At 50.8% G+C, this 16,152-nt stretch overlaps 1 protein-coding gene across 1 annotated transcript in view; it reads right to left on the bottom strand.

Annotated features, from left to right (window-relative positions):
* Positions 1–16,152, bottom strand: part of CAMK2A (calcium/calmodulin-dependent protein kinase II alpha) — a 58,635-nt gene that overhangs the window by 29,481 nt on the left and 13,002 nt on the right. Inside the window, exons 2-6 of the mRNA XM_008565899.1 lie at positions 12,846–12,940; positions 7,120–7,179; positions 1,401–1,455; positions 453–518; positions 282–354 (exon numbers count right to left, since the gene is read on the bottom strand). Of these exons, the coding sequence (XP_008564121.1) occupies positions 282–354; positions 453–518; positions 1,401–1,455; positions 7,120–7,179; positions 12,846–12,940 (349 nt within the window). The remainder of the gene's footprint in view (positions 1–281; positions 355–452; positions 519–1,400; positions 1,456–7,119; positions 7,180–12,845; positions 12,941–16,152) is intronic.

Below are 16,152 nucleotides of genomic sequence, written 5' to 3'. Positions count from 1 at the left end.
TCCCCACCCCCCACAGCCAGTCTTGGTAGTTTAACTACATCTCGCCTGGCCAGGCACAGAGCTCATGGGGCCAAAACCCAGATGCTCTACCTTCCTGAGCTCAGTTTCCTCATCAGGACAGCGGGGGAAATATTCCCACCCACCCCCTCCCAGCCTAACTCAGGTAAATTAAAGGGACTCAGATAATACCCGGCTCTGCAGGAGGAGGGAGGTGCAGAGGATAGAGGGGCTCCTGGACCGGGCAGGCTCCAGGCCGAGCCACGCCATGGTGAGCTGCTCACCTTCAGGTCTCGGTGCACCACCCCCATCTGGTGGCAGTGCAGCACGGCCTCCAGGATCTGCTGGATGCAATGACTGGGGAGAGAGAGGAAGGGGTCAGGCCTCCCCTGGGAAGCCAACAGGGGCAAGAGTGTCCGGCCCCTGGGTGCCCTGTGACCACACCTCGCACTCACCTAGCATCAGCCTCACTGTAATACTCCCTGGCAACGATGTCTTCAAACAGCTCCCCACCAGTAACCCTGGGGAAACAGGCATGGAATTACCTTCCCATAGAGACCCCAGGGGCTGCCTGGTCTGGAGGAGTCTCCAGGAAGCTCAGCATGGGGCCAGGGACCTCAGAACTTCACCCAAATGGAGAAGCCCTGGGGCCACTGGAGCGCCCCCAGCGGCAAGCCCCTTCCCATCTTCCAGCACATTTTTCTGCTGATTGCCCTCCCCTCTCCTCCTCCACCCCTGCCCTTCTCCCCCAGGGGCCCAGGCTGGAGTCAGGAGGGATAGAACACTCAGAACACATCACTGGGTGCATTAGGAAGCCCAAGGGCTGTTTTGTTCTGTTTTGGTTTTTTTAGAGGCTTTATTTTTTTTAGAGCAGCTTTGGGTTCATAGCAAAATTGAGTGGAAGGTATAGCAATTTTCCATATACTCCAGCTCCACACACGCATGGCCTCCCCCATTATCAACATCTCAAGGGCTGTTTTTTACAGATGAGACCATGGCCATTGCTGATTTTCTCTGCCAACCCAGGAACCACTGAGGCCTATCATCTCATTATTGCTTTTCTTTCAGTCGACTGACTTGGAAAAATTAAACATACACTGTATTCCAAAAGGGAACTGTATATCACCACTACAGATGGAAAACCAGCATCACTGGCCACGAATAGAAGAGAAACAAAAATCAATATGCGACGAAAGTTAGAAGTGTCTGTGGTGTTTCAGGAAAACCAACCTCACGGCTTGGGTGGCAGGCCTACCACATTTGGGGAAACTCTGGACCGGAAGAGGGAATCCAGCCCCGCTTGGGTGTGTTTGGGACCCTTCAGGCCGAAGTCCCAGAGAGGTCATCCCTGCTCAAGCTGCCCCGGACCCCCTTGGTACATGCCACGGTTGGACCAAACTCACAGGTCGAAGATCAGGTAATGGTGTCCCTCCTCAGAGATGCTGTCGTGGAGTCGGACTGTGGGAGGGGCCGAGGAGGTTGATTACATCAGGACACACTGCTCCCCACCCTGCCCTCCCTCTCACCACTTGTACAGCTGACATCCCAATTTCCCACCCAGCCACTGAGAATAGAGGAAAGGCCTCTGTTTTGGTCAAAGCTTGGTCCCCTTCTCTCTCCAACCCTCAGTTTTGTTGCTGGGCAGGCCAGAGTCATAGAAAGAGTGTGTGACTGCAGTCTCTGTCCTATACTAGCTGTGTGACTTCAGGCAAGTTGCTGGGCCTTTCTGAGCCTCTCTTTCCTTGCCTAGACAATGAGAATGAAACTCCTGAGCTTGCAGGCTTGGTGTGAGAGCTCTATGAGGCACACCATCAGTGCTCACTCAGTGCTGGCCCTGCTCTTCTCCCAGGTCTGAGGAGATAATAGAGCCCTGGAGGCCGGAGGCAGGAGTGACAGCGGTCCCTGGGTTCTGAGTGCTGAGAAACTGTCATCTCTTCACACCTCATTTACCACCAACAGAGGCAAAGTTCCCAGGAGTCTAGAGCTCCTAGAATTACCCCCTGAGCTTTTGAAAGGAAGAGCCTGAGGCCTGGGGCTGACTCTGGGGGCTGCACCCCGTCAACCAAGAGCAAGTTCTCACAGGACAGAGCTCACATCTTTCCCTCCACCACAACCTAAAACTGTCCACGAGAGGGGTGCTGGCTCAGTGAATTATGATCCATTGCACAATGGAAAATTACACAGCTGTTAAAATAATGCGGCAGTTATGTATCCACTGGTTCAGAATCATCTCCAAATTATGCTGTTTGGTGAAGAAGCCAAGTGCAAAACAGTATGCATAGTACTTTTTAGAAAGGATATATTTAAGCTTATGTATGGCATAAATCTCTCTGGGAGAATACAGAGAAGCAGGCATTGGGGGTGCCTTTGCGGAAAGGAATTGGGGGAGGAGGGGTCATGGGGAGAGACCTACTTTTCACTTTAAACCCCAGTGCCATCTGAATTTTTGCCATGTGCATGTATTTCTGACTCAGTACTGAGTCCCCTGAATTGTTTATGGCTCTCATATTTGCACGTAAGGTTTGGAGAATGGACTGAGAAACAGACATCAAATACCCTCAGGGAGCGGGCGTTTACAGGGGAAGGAAGATGGGACCAGGGATGGAGAGTGAAGGGGACACAGATTTAAATAAACATTTTAAAACATTCTTAAATGATGACACATATTTATAAATAATAATTGAAAGATGTTTTAAATATATTTCAAAGCAAAATCTTAAGAGCACATATAAGCCTACTTTAATTTCGTATCAACATTTTATCATATAAAATCTCAGACATACAGTTCAGTGAATACCCATATATCCACCATGTAGATTCTATCATTAATGCTTTTCTATTCTTGCTTTGGATACATTTCTATCCATTTCTCTGTCCATTAACTATTTTAATTTTTTAGTGCATTTCAAAATAAATTTTTAAATGTACATTTAATTGTATTTTCTGTCTGTGCCCTGCCCAGATCCCCTTTAGTGAGCTGGTACATCCATCCCCCAGCTGCTGGGAGCATTGGCTGCTAACAGCACCCAAATCCTTATCTCAGGCTCTGCTACTAGGAAACCTGACCTGAGATGATATGTGTAGGTGCACTTGAGCAGGTACATACATTATATGTCATATGGAAGTGTATATCATAAAATGTTAGCTCTATATGGTAAGTTACAGGAGATACTTTAAAAAGTATTTGCCTTCAGGGCCAGCCCACGGCTCATTTGGGAGAGTGTGGTGCTGATGGACCAGGGCTGCGGTTTCGGATCCCTGTGTAGGGATGGCCAGTTAGCTCATTTGGAAGAGCGTGGTGCTGACAACACCAAGTCAAGGGTAAAGATCCCCTTATCGGTCATCTTTATAAAAAAAAAAAGTATTGCCTTCTCATTTATCTACAATAAACTTGCATTATTAGTGTGTCAAATTAAAGTTTTGAAATAGACTCTCTCCTATCCCTGTCTTCCTCCAAGTGGACTCTTGGGGAGTGGATCCCTCCTGTCTACTCTGGCCTTTAACTTCCCTGACTGTGAGAAGCTCTGAGAAGCCAAGATGCAGCCAGAATCATCTCAGAAAGGGCTTTCAGAACTGGGTCAACAGCCCTTTGGAAGGAGCCCCAAGAAGGCTGGGATCTCAGATCCACCCTCTGACTAGAGCCTTTGCTCTTTTAGAAAATGTCCTTGGGGCTCAGAGAAATGGACAGAATTGGGGGAGGTTTCCACCAGAGCTGCCTCTCACTCAGCTGGTGACTTTATGCTGATTATAACGGGCTGCTTCTCTGAGCAGCCAGGCAAGAGACATATGGCTGGATTTCACCCCCAACTTGGGCAGTGCACCACCTGCGCAACGGTATTGGCGTCTGCTTCGGTCCCTGAGAGGTGGCAGAATCACACCACAGACCTCAGGACTCCTTATTTCAGTGCTGTTTTTGCACACAAAGCTCTCCTCCCATCAGTGGAGGCTGCCCTAAGGAACATCTCAGCCAGAGCCTCAGAGCAAAAGCAGGATTCAAGGGCCACAGCCTAACTGTTCTGCTTCCTGGTGGAGCGATTGACATGTCTGTGGCCATTGAGTTATGCTGTCACTTTTGACTTTTTAAAATATTGTCATAAAACAAACAAATCTGTGACCTAGTTTTCATTCATGTGGCTAGTTTCATAAATGTCTGACATTCCTGTGATATTTCCAAAAGTTACAGTCTTTTTCTTGGAAGTTGAAGGGTAGTACTTTCCTTATCTGTGTGTCCCCTGACACTTGTGATGTCCACTTGGGAAGTTAAATAGAATGATGAGAACATGGGCTCTGGGGTCAGACTTGCTGTGTTCACCTCCCAGACCTACCTTTTACAAGCTGTGTAACTTTGGGCAAATGACTTAACCTCTCTGAGCCTCCATTCCTAAAGTGGTGCCAATACCATTGGACTGCTATGGGCAATTGATGCAATGATTCTTGTAAAGAATTTAGCACAGTGTGTGGCACTATGAAGAGTTCAATAAATGAAGACATCATCATCATCATCAGCAACCACCACACTTCTCTTCCCCAGCCCAAATCACCTACTAAACTCTCAGGTTGTCCCTAGCACAGACCAGGTTCTCTGTGCCCTCAGGTGGCTTCCGGGGTCTGCCCCATTTGGAGGTGTTTATGGTACAGTTAGACTGACCTTTGCTGAGCCAGGGACTTCCCTGACCTGGTTCCCTTGAGGCTGGGTGGTGACCACACATAGGCAGCAACCAGTAACCTTGTTTGGATTTGCCAAGCAAGCTGAATAGGACTCGGTCTAGTTTCTCTAGGAACAGACTCATCTGTAATGTTCTGCACCCACACTATACCTCTTTGCACTTCTTTGGGATTACAACCTGCTTTGAAGTGAGATGCTTGGAAGATCAGGAAAGTGCACCCTGCAAGGGCCCTTCCAGCCCTGGCAATAGCTCCAGGCTCCTCTGAGGACTTTCCTGTGCTAGATGCCCAGTCTGCTCCCCAGTACCCTGTGCAGCAACCACCCCACCCCAACCCCACCCCATCATTTCTCCTGCACATCCTCAGTGTTTAGCGGAGGCCTTGGCCCATGGTGAGTCCTTGACATCAGGTGAATGAATGAATGAATAAAAGAGCAAATGACTCAGTGACGATGATGTCTTCAATGATCAATGAAGATGATGGCTACCATCTTTGAGTTTTTACCCCATGCCAGGCTTCGTGCTGAGTGCTCTACTTGTATGATCTCCTTTTGCCTACCCAACAGTCCTAAAAGGTTCCCCACTACACAGAGGAGGATACTGAGGTTCAGAGAGGTTCACAGCCCGCCCAAGTTCAAACACCTAGTAAACGGCAGAGCTGAGATTGAAACCTGGTGTGTCTGACTGCAAAACCCATTCTCTTAGGCACTGTGTATATACAGTGCCTCCACTGATGGCCGAAAATCTTGATGGCTCAGAGGAATGATAATCTTATGGAGTTTCAGGCAAGAGGATATCTTCAGGTAAGGTTGCTCTGTGGGAGGGTGCAGATTGGGGAAGAGGGCGGATAGCTTAATGATAATAAAGCACTTGTCTTGGGACTGTCATGGTACCATGCTCTATTTAATCATCATAATCCTATGAGGTAGATATCATTTCCATTTTCCAGATAAAACTGAGCTTCAGAGTGGTTAAGCCACATGTCCTGAGTCACACAGCAATTAAGCAGCAAACCAGGATTTGAACTGCAGTCCGTCAGCCCCAGAGCCAATAACTTACTGCTCCCCATTACAGCTGGGAATGAGAGGGAGAGAAAGGCACAGATAGGAGGAGGGAGTGTTGACCTGAGATATCTGCAACTGTGCAGCAACATACACCACACACACACACACACACACACACACACACACTCCCCGCCTCCTGCCTCGACTGACAGCCTTCATAAGAGCCGTGGGATTTTCCAGCTGGAGACCACTCACAACCCCTCCATCATACAGCTGGGGAGGTGAAGGCCTGAAGAGGGCAGGAACTGCACGAGGCCACACAGTAAGGACATTAGCAGGTCAGGGACCAGGGTCCAGCCAGGGTTCCTCCCAGCCAGCCACCTTGCTGCCTTTTCTCTGATGCTGGCCCTGGAGCCTCTGGCTGCTGTTTGTGCAGGGAAGGGGAGGTGCCTTCAGGGTATAAATAGCAGATGGAGATGCTTCTCTCCAGCAAGAGAGTTAACCCTTGGGGCCCTGGGCACAGACTGCTTCCCTCCTGAGGGAGAAGGGGTGGTGGCTGTCAGAGTTGGAAGGGACCTTAGAGAGCGCCTAGACCTTGCTCCTCAAAGCATGGTCTATGAATCAGCAGCCTTGGCATTGCCTCAGAGTCTGTGAAAACTACAAAATCTCAGGCCCCATTCCAGACCCATTGAATCAGAATCTACCTTTGCACAAGATGCCCGAGGATTAAGGAGCAGCAGCATCAGTCCAGACAGGCCCCTCCTTGTAAAGATGGGGAAGAGTAGCTCAGAGAGGACAGTACCCCTGCCCCAGGTCACACAGCCATTCCCTCACAGCACTAGATCTAAACACCACACTTCCTCATGACTCAGAACCCTGACAGGCAGGGATCAGGCCCCCAGTTGCACAGGGCTGGAGGAGGGAGGGCAGGCAGTGAGGTAGTATTTCAGTCCCCATGGGTGCTGCTGCCCTGGCTCGTCCTAGCCTGTTGTGAGCCTGGCCTCTCCCTGCAGCCTGCACTCAGTCTCCCCTGGGGGCAGGGGCTGAGTTGGAGTTGGCCTCTGAGAGGCAGATGGGCGGCAGGTCTGAGCAGGGCAGGGCCACGGTACCAGGCTGACTCAGCACAGGGGTAGGCTTGGGAAGTGGGCCCCACCAGTGATGGCCAAGCTTTATCCCCCAGCCTATTTTCGTCTCTCTCAAGCTTCAGTTTTCCTGAAACAGCTTTTCTGAAGGAGGCTGCCGGCAGTGTGGGATGGGAGGAAGGGCCTTTCTTCACCTTCCCCCGAAACAAGCTGGTCTCTGAGGAATGTGGAAACCATTAAAGGCTCCCTCTTTCCCATCTCTCCTGCTTCCATCCCCAGAGAAGAGAGCAACTGCTTCCCACCCCACCCTCAAACACCCCCGTGCCAGGATGGCCAGCCCCACTTCACCCTCACTGGCTTCCCAGGGCTCACCGATGTTGGGGTGTTTCAGCAGGCGGCAGATGCGGGCTTCCCGCTCTAGCTTCTGATGGTCTGAAACACAAGTGCTCAAGTGAGTCCAGGTGGGGGAGGAACCTCCCCCTCTCCCTCTCCCTCCTCCCTTACAGCCTCTTATTATCCCCACCTCCCAGGCAGGGCTCCCATGGGGGCTGCTCAACTTTGGCCAGGGCCTCTGAGTTCTCCAGGAAGGCATGGGGAGGCAGTGGAAAGAGGGAGAGGCCTGGTTGCAGTGACCCTCCCCATCTGTGGGTCTCAGTTTCCAGGGCTCTCAAGCCCCTTCCTGTGTAAGATCCAAGCTCCATGAAGCCTGGAATGCCCTGCAAGTTCTGTCTTCTGCTGTCCCCTCCTCCAGGCCCACCCCTCATGCCCATGCTGCAGCCAGACTGAACAGCTGGATTTCACTTCTCCAAGCATGCCCTGCTCAGCCCTCTCACTTTGGGAGAGAGCCACACATTCAGTTCTCTCAGCTTGGAACATTCCCTCTCCACCTCCCACCTGTCATTCTCTAGCCATAGCTCACTTCTACCCATCCTTAGATGTCACCAGCTCCTGTGCTCTCAGGGCCCCTGGATAGCATGTTCCACTCTGTCTCATGGACATCTGTGTCCTTGAGGGCAGGGACTTGATCCTTGTTATAGCTCTGACATTTACCTGAATGCCTGGCACTTAGCAGATGCTCAAGAATTAACTGAATGAAAGAACAAATGATTGAATGAACGAACCTTTCTAAGGGAGTGGCTGTTCTCTCCAGAAGAACTATATTAATTCCCAGAAACCAACTTGCTTATAGAGGACTCTGGGACCTGGGACACAGAGAGCCCCAAAGAGTCGGCAGGGTAGCACTTGTACATGGCAGCCTCGGGGCTGACCCAGAGCTCTCACACCTGCCTGCCAAGACGGCTGTCCCTGGGTCTCCTCACCCACCTGGGAGAGAGGTCTTGTTCAGGATCTGTCACCTGTGGTCTTTGACTGTCAGGCTGCTGGGAACGGTCATACCATGACCCCACCCAGTCCCCCCCAACAACCCTGGGTGGTGGGCATCACTGCCCCCCTTTTATAGATGAGGAAATTGCAGCTTGGGCAAGCTGAGGCCCCAGGAGTGGCACGGCTGGAACTGAAAATGCATCCCCAATTCCCTTTTGGTGCTTTTCTCACAAGTCAGTAGTTAATGCCTTAATTTAAAAAACAAAATAGTCAAAAAGAAACTACTAAGAAGAGTAGAATATTTACTATGTGCCAGGCCCTGTGCGGGGTAATTTATATGCCTTTCACGCCCTCACAACAATCCCGTGAGGGAGTCACTGTTATTATTCTGGCTTTGCAGAGGAGGAAACAGAGGTTCAGAGAGGGTAAGTGCCTGGGCCAAAGTTGCATCTGTGTTAAGCGGTGAGCAGAGGAGCTGCGCTTTGCCCGCAGGCAGTCAGACTGCAGAGCTGGGCTCTAACCACCACCCCTACTAGCCCCCAGTTCCCGAATGTGAAAGTCATGGCCCACAGAAGGGAACTCAGAGGCAGGACTAGAACGCTGGCCTCTGAATGGCCCCTCCAGAGCAGGCAGGTACCAAGGATGGTGGTGAGGACGGAGTTAGCACCAGCCCTTGTCCCAGGCACCCAGCTCCGCCTTCACCCTCTTCTAGAGCAATCACTCGCTGTCCTCCAGGGGCTGCAGAAGCCAAGATCAATACTGAAAGGTGGCTTTTCCCTTAGCAAAGCAATTAAGTTCAAACTCTGTTTTCATAGGCTCGACTCCTCAGCTGAAGACCAGCTGCGGGCTGGGGAAGGGGAGGGGGGCCAGGTTGGGGGCATACCCTTAATTCCCCCTCCCTCCCAGGCCTCCTTGCATGTCCTCCAGGGCAGGGGATGCTGATTCCTGAGCAGAGGAGTGGGGTCCCCTCAGTGGTCTGAGAAAGGCTGCACCCTCTCCCTGCTTCACACCCTGTGCCCCACCCCACTCCATCCCACCCGCAGCAGAACCAGAAATCTGGCGAGGGAAAGTCGGGCTTGTCAGAGGGGGCAGGAGACCTCTGGCCTAGGCTATACATTCAGTGAGGGGGGGGCCCCAAATACAGAATTTTAATGTTTTCTCCATGTGAGATTACCCAGAAGCAGAATTACGTGGACAGAATTCAGAGAAAACGTTGGTCACACAACTTTAAACTCGTATCTAGTTAACAGACCTCACTGCTGAAGATGCTAGGAACTAATTGTTTTTTAAAATCTTGTAATCATCTTGTGCATAGTAAATTACCCCGCATTGTAACTTTCACTGCTAAAGGCATTAATTTGTTGAATGTAAACATATACATTATAGTATAATTTTTGTAGCCCTGTTTGTAATGTTTTCATTTTCTCATATACTGAGAACATTGAGATATGTAGGGATCACATTCGTCTTGACCTCTGAGGCCTTGCTCTGTTACATAGATGGGGAAACTGAGGCCCAGTGATAACGGAGCAGTCCCTTCACCAAGATCACTTGGCAAGGTGGTCAAGCCTTTTTAGAACTCAGAGTTCTGAGGACCCGACTTCTGGACTCTGCCCCCTCTCCCCACCCCAGCCAGTTGTCCACACCAAGGAGTTCCTTAGCTCCAGCAGACAGGCGGGCACAGGGTTCTGGCAGGAGGCACCTGAGCCAGGGGAGAAAAGAGACCTCAAGCTTGGGAACAGGAAATGCTCCTTCCCTTCATAGGGCATCTATACGTCTCCCAATCCTGGGAAATTGGAAAAATAATGCTGAAGACCAAGAGTGCCAGGCAAAGGGTGGAGAGAAGGAAGGGGAGACAGGAACCAGGGGTCTCCACAGAGGCTCCCTGTCAGGGATGTGACTGAAGTTCAGGTGCAGCCTGGATGAGCTCCTGCCATGCTTCCTGCCCGGTATCTGGGGGCTGGTCCCTGGAGAGCTGAGGAAGTGACCCTCCATGGGGCCTGTAGGGGTTGCAGTAGCCCAGCCAGTCACTTCTGGCTGCAGCAGCCATGTTCATGTGCCCAGCATGCCCTAAAATGTTAACACCTTCTGTGTGTGCCTGGGGAGGCAAAGTCGAGGGGCACCTGGTGGGAGTTAGCCCTGAGCCTAAATCAGCTATCATTCCTGACTGCAGAGTTTTTAAAATGCAGGAGCTTGGGCCTCACCTTGTGAGTCCAACCCTCAGGGGTGGCATTCAGGCAGCTGCATTTTTTAAAAGGCTCCCAAGGAGATTCAGCAGGAATTGGGACAGGCAAAATTTTACTTTTCATTTAATTTCTTCATGGTTTCTTTGAATTGTGTATACTAAAGCATTTTTTAAAAGACTAATTTAAAAGTGCATATAAGAGTATCTCTCGGATTTGAGAACCCCTTGCTAGAAGAGGCTGGGCCGGGTGGGGAAAGGGAGGCCACAGATCCCTGGGAGGGGTGGACAGATGCCATGGGTGGGCACAGCCCCTGCTGGGAGCTGCGGGAAGTCACCCAGGAGTGCCAGCAGAAGAAGTTTAGAGTTTGTTGCCAAATATCCAGTACTAAACCCCCCAGAGGCACCATGAGTGGCAAACAAAGAAACCTGCTAAAAGCAGCTCTGCTCCTCCTCTCCCGCTGGGGAGAAGAGCGCCTGGCAGTTGGCAGACTTCTTCAGGAAGTTTCCCTATAACCTCCCCACCCCCACCACCACACTCACTTGGGCCTGGTCACATCCTGCGGAGGACAAAGATTCAACAAATTGCCAAGGGGAGGGCGCTTGGGTGGTTACTGCCCAGCTTAGCGCAGAGTCTACACTGTCCTGGGAATGCTTAGTCACCTTCCAGAACAGAAGTAATGGCCTTCCACTCTCTCACACACATCTGTCTCTTTCGAGGTGTGTGTGTGTGTGTGTGCGTGTGTGCGTGTGTGTGTGTGCGCGCGCGCGTGTGTGTGTGTAGACGTGTCCTCGTGTGTAGAGAGTGTGGTGAACTGGCCCAAGATCCCCAGCATCCAGGGAGGAGCTCAGTTCCTGACCCTACCTCTTCTTGGGGCAAACTCAACTCGTCATCCCCACTCTGTGACTCTGGCCCTGTCCCCACTATACCTCAGGGATTGAGATATCTTTCTCAATCACTAGAGACACAAAGCAGAGAGGGCAGCAGATTGCCACTAGTCACACATCAATGGCAAGGCCAATCCAGGCCTTTGGACGGGCTGCAGTGCTCCTGCCAGCCTTCGTGCCACCCTGGCTCCCTGCCCAGGATCTGATTCCAGACTTCCACAGTTCCGGCCTTTCCAAACTGTCTGCCATGTGAAGGCTCTGGGCCTACAGAGACCCCCACACCACCCCTAGCCTCCCCTCTGCTGAGCCTCTTCTTCCTGCAGGACACTGGGGGAGGTTGGTAACCAGGAGAAAGTGCAGAGCTTCCAGCAACACTGAGCCAGAGAGATGAAAGGCAGCAACACACTGTCCAACATAGGGCCTGCTGGGAGGTCTGCCATGAGCAGCATGAACATCCTGTACCAGCCACTGTGCATGCCTCCATGAACCCCACACCTGCTGGGCCCTGGCCGAGACAGCCGCAGCCTGTCAAACACCTGGACACTGTACTAGCCCCTCCCATGACATCTCCCACGCTGCACAAGGCTGCACAGCCCACACCTGCGCCCACCTCATCCAACACAATTCCTTCCACCACGAGGCGGTTCCCATGGAAGCTTATACACTGTTTTATTGGGATGGGGATTGGCATCTTTGAAGATAATCCTCTCCAACACATCACACTGTGGTCACCACCACTACTGCCCTAACACAGGCTACTGGCAAGAAGCGAGTCTCCTGGGCAGGCTTTCCAAACTTTAATGCTCATATGAATCTCCCAGGCATCTTGTCAAGATGCAGGTTCAGAATCTTGAAGTCTGGAGTGGGGCTCAAGGCTTTGCATTTCCAACAATCTCCCAGTGATGCTGCTGGTCCCGGACCACTTCTAATGTCCTAGGTCAGAGGTTCCCAAACTGGAACTATGTGGGTATCTTTTCCAAAATCCAGGCCATAGCCCATACCAACTATTTAGGGACCAGAGAGTGGGCTGGTGTGGTTGAAGCAGAGCCCACCTGGAGTTCGATGGACACTCACTGAGCAAGTGGTGTTAGGCGCTGTCCTAGGTGCTGGGCACAAGGCTGTGAACGAGACCCAGCCCACACATGTGGTGCTTGCAGTCAGGAAGGGAGATGGGTGTGACACAAGGAAGCAAACCAGCAACTAGAAGCCTCAGTTGGGAGAAAGCCATGAAGGAAAGCAACAGTAATTACAGAGAGAAAATGGGGGCGACCCCTTCAAATGGGGGGGGCAGAGAAGCCTCTCAAAGGATGTGACATGGAGCTGAGATCTGAAGGTTAGAAAGAACCAGCCATGTAAGGAGCCAGGGCAGGGCATGTGGGCAGAGGGGCTAGCAAGAGTAGAGGCTTGGAGGGGAGCAGTGAAGGGGATGTCAGGAGAGTAGGGGAAGGAAGTCCCATCAGCACCTCGGCCTTCACCTGGTGGGGGCAAGGAGCTTGGCCTGTCTGGGAGAGGCTGTGGCCTCCAGTCTCAACTCCCAGAAAGGAAAAGGGGGATCTATTTTCATGACACCCTCAGGAAGAAGAGTCCCACCCATGCCATCAGCATCACCTAAGGGGACAGACCCGGGTCCTGGAGCTAAGCCAAGAAGGAGGGGATAAGGGAGAAGAGCCCCAGAGGCTGGGCAGGACATAGATTAGGCACCTACCCCTGGCTGAGAGCTTCTTGGTGTTGATGATCTTGGCAGCATATTCCTGGCCAGCCAGCACCTTCACACACCTGCGCACCACCGAGAAGGCTCCCCTAGGAGGACAGAGAAGGGGAGGAAAGTGAGGGAGGGCCTACGGCTGTGGCCCTGGGACATGCTGGGGTTCATGCAGCCATACCAGGCCAGGAAGGAGCCCTTCATCAGAGCTGCTCAGGCTCACAGGGCTGCTGTGCCCTGACTCCACCACAGAGCAGGGCCTGGAAGACCCAGAATATGGGCCCAGAAGCAGATCAGTAGAAATCTGGCCTCATGCAAGATGAGTCTTCCAGAGTCATTAAAAGTTAGGCTCCAAGATGTAAAACATTAGAATCATGTGGAATTAGAAACACGCAGTGTAGGTCTCTGAAAGTTTTTAAGTTTTTTATTCTTTGAGGAAGTAACACATTGACATGGTTGAAAAGACTCCATCTCACCCCTGTACCTTAGCCTCCGAGGTCCCCTCCCCAGAAGTGACCACTCTTGCCAGGTCCTCGAGTCTCTTTCCACAGATACTCTCCCACACACAAATGGTACTGGACTTTGCATGCTGTTCCACAGCCTCCTTTTTTCAGTAAATGATTTTGGAGATCCTCTTTCCAAATCATGACATAAAGAGCTCCTCACATAGTATGTAATTGTATGGCTGTCCTACACTTTACCTAGCTAGTCTTCTATTGATGGACAATTAGGTTAGTTCCAATCTATAGCCATCACAAACAGTGCTACAATGGCTTGCCTTGTATGTGTGTATTAGAATTACATTTCCTGTGTGTGAACATGTCTGTGAGATAAATTTCTAGAACTGGCATTATTTGGTCAAGAGTAGGTGTTGGTTGGCAAGTTTGATTGATAATGAGAGATTGTCCATCTTAGACACTGGACCAATTTACATTCCCACTGGTATGTGAGAGGACCAGTTTCTTCTGTCCTTGTCAACACAGTGTGTTATTAAACGTTTTTATATTTACTAGTAAGACAGGTGGAAAACGGTAACTCAGTATAGATTTAATTTGTAATTGTCATATTAAGAGTGAGGCTGAGCATCTTTTCATACTTTTTAAAAGTTTCCTGGGACTTTACCCTCCAAGTATGAATGATTAGAAGAGAATTTGGGTCAAGGGCTGTGAATTTCAAGGCTTGTGGTGGGAAACTGATTGTTGTCACATGGAATGTGGCCTATTTCACATCTCACTCGATTGTTCAAGAAAAAAGCTATAAGTCCAGACATTGATGAGAAATTTCTCAATTTTTAAATACCACACCTTATTCCAAAAGAATTTGTGCGTGTCATCAGGCCAAACAAAACCAGTCTGAGGGCTAGATCTAAGGTCTAGGTGCCATTTTGCACTCTTTACCACAAAGGCCACCTGGTCCAACCCCTTCACATCACAGAGGAGGCTCTGCAGGGGCCTAACATTGACCATAGTCATCACCACCATTGCTGCCCTAACCACATGCTAATGGCAAGGAGAGAGTCTCCTGGGCAGGCTTCCCAAACTTAAATGTCTATATGAATCACCCAGGCATCTTGTTAAAATGCAGATCTGATTCCCAAGTCTGGAGTGGGGCTCAAGACCTTACGCTTCCTTGCACTCCAGTGCAGCTCTGTAAATGGCTCGAGGTCACACAGCAAGTCCCAGGCAGAGCTGTGCCTAGAATGCAGATGTTTGCACTCCTGGGTTTTGACTGCCACACCAAGGGAGCCTCCCACTTCCTGGCGTGCTGAGCCATGCCCAGGTTCTTGACACAGCCACTCCCTGTCATCGCCTCCAATCTTGGATCCCCAGCCTAAGCTTACAGGCAGGTCCAAGCCACAAAGAAGAGGCCAACAGAAGCAGGGGAGGATGCTGGCAGGATCAAGGAAGCCTGCAGGCTGGCACAGATTCCTGCTCTGCACCCACCCCTGAGCACAGTATCACCTGCTTCATGTCTGGGCAGCAGGAAGTGAGCGGCTGGGAAACCATGGAGAAGGGTTAGGAAGAAAGAGCAGGGCGGGAACAAAGGACCAGAGAATATGACAGGAAGGCTGGAGAAGGCCAGAAGTCATGGGCACACGGATGCCCTCACATGGCACCGGCTCCTGCCCTGCGTGTGCAACCCTGCCTGGTCTTCATCAGAGAGAAAGCAGCTAGACCCCAGCCACCTTCCCGAGATGCCTCCCCTGCCACGGGGCCCCTCTTCTGTCCTCCCAGAGCCCTTCTGTATAAGAAAAACTCACTTTTCTTTACTCACTCCCACAACACTTCTGGCCACCAAATATGGGGAGGTTTTTTTAAGCCAACCAATTCTCCTACTCCCAGACACCAGTTGGGTGTCCTGCAGTTCAGTTATGACAATGACTACCTAGAGTTAGTGCAGACCCCACAGGTTAAGGGCTCAGTCCCACAAGACTACTTCCTTAATCTACATGCCAGGCACAAGGAGTGGGTCACCAGGTTACCCATACTTCTTTCCAACTTGGCTAGAGTTAGAGATTCCCATGGCCCTCTCCTCAGGATCAATAATTTTCTTTGACAGCTCACAGAACTCAGGAAAGCACTTACATTTACTGGCTTATTATACAATAAAAGATATGATAAAGGATACAGATGAATAGCGAAATGAAGAGGTAGATAGGGCGAGGTCTGGAAGGGTCCTGAGCACAGGAACTCCATCCCTGTGGATCTGGGGTGCGCCACCTCTCAGCACGAGATGTGTTCTCTAACCTGGAAGCCCTCTGAACCCCTTATTTCATGTAGACACTATTAATTATTAACTCAACGCTCAGCCCCTCTCCCCTCCCAGAGGATGGAGATGGGGCAGAAAGTTCCAAGCTTCTAATCACAGCTGGGTCTTTCTGATGACCAGCCCTGCTCCGGGAGCCACCAAGAGCCGCCTCATTAGAACAAAAGATGCTCCTATCACCCAGGAAATTCCAAGGGAGTTAGAAGCTCTGTGTCAGGAACTGAGTTCAAAGACAAAATATCAGAACAAAAGATGCTCCTAGCACCCCTATCCCTTAGGAAATTACAAGTTTTGGGAGTTCTGTGCCAAGAACCGGGGATGAAGACCAAATATATATTTCTTATTACATCACAATATCGCAGCCCACACCTCCCCACCCAGCCCAGGTTGGTGGTTGATCATTCACCTGTCTGTCTTCCCCACCCTGACAGTGAGTCCCTGAGGGCCAAGACTTTTACTTTCTTCTCTCTGCTGCCAGATCCCAGGTTCCCAAAGCCTGCTATCTTCATAAGTGTTACCTGCCAGGACAGGAGGTATATGTAAA

The sequence above is a fragment of the Galeopterus variegatus genome, unplaced genomic scaffold (genome assembly GCF_000696425.1).
Source record: "Galeopterus variegatus unplaced genomic scaffold, G_variegatus-3.0.2 Scaffold212, whole genome shotgun sequence".
Classification (NCBI taxonomy): Eukaryota; Metazoa; Chordata; class Mammalia; order Dermoptera; family Cynocephalidae; genus Galeopterus; species Galeopterus variegatus.
This window is presented reverse-complemented; position numbering and strand designations above follow the sequence as displayed.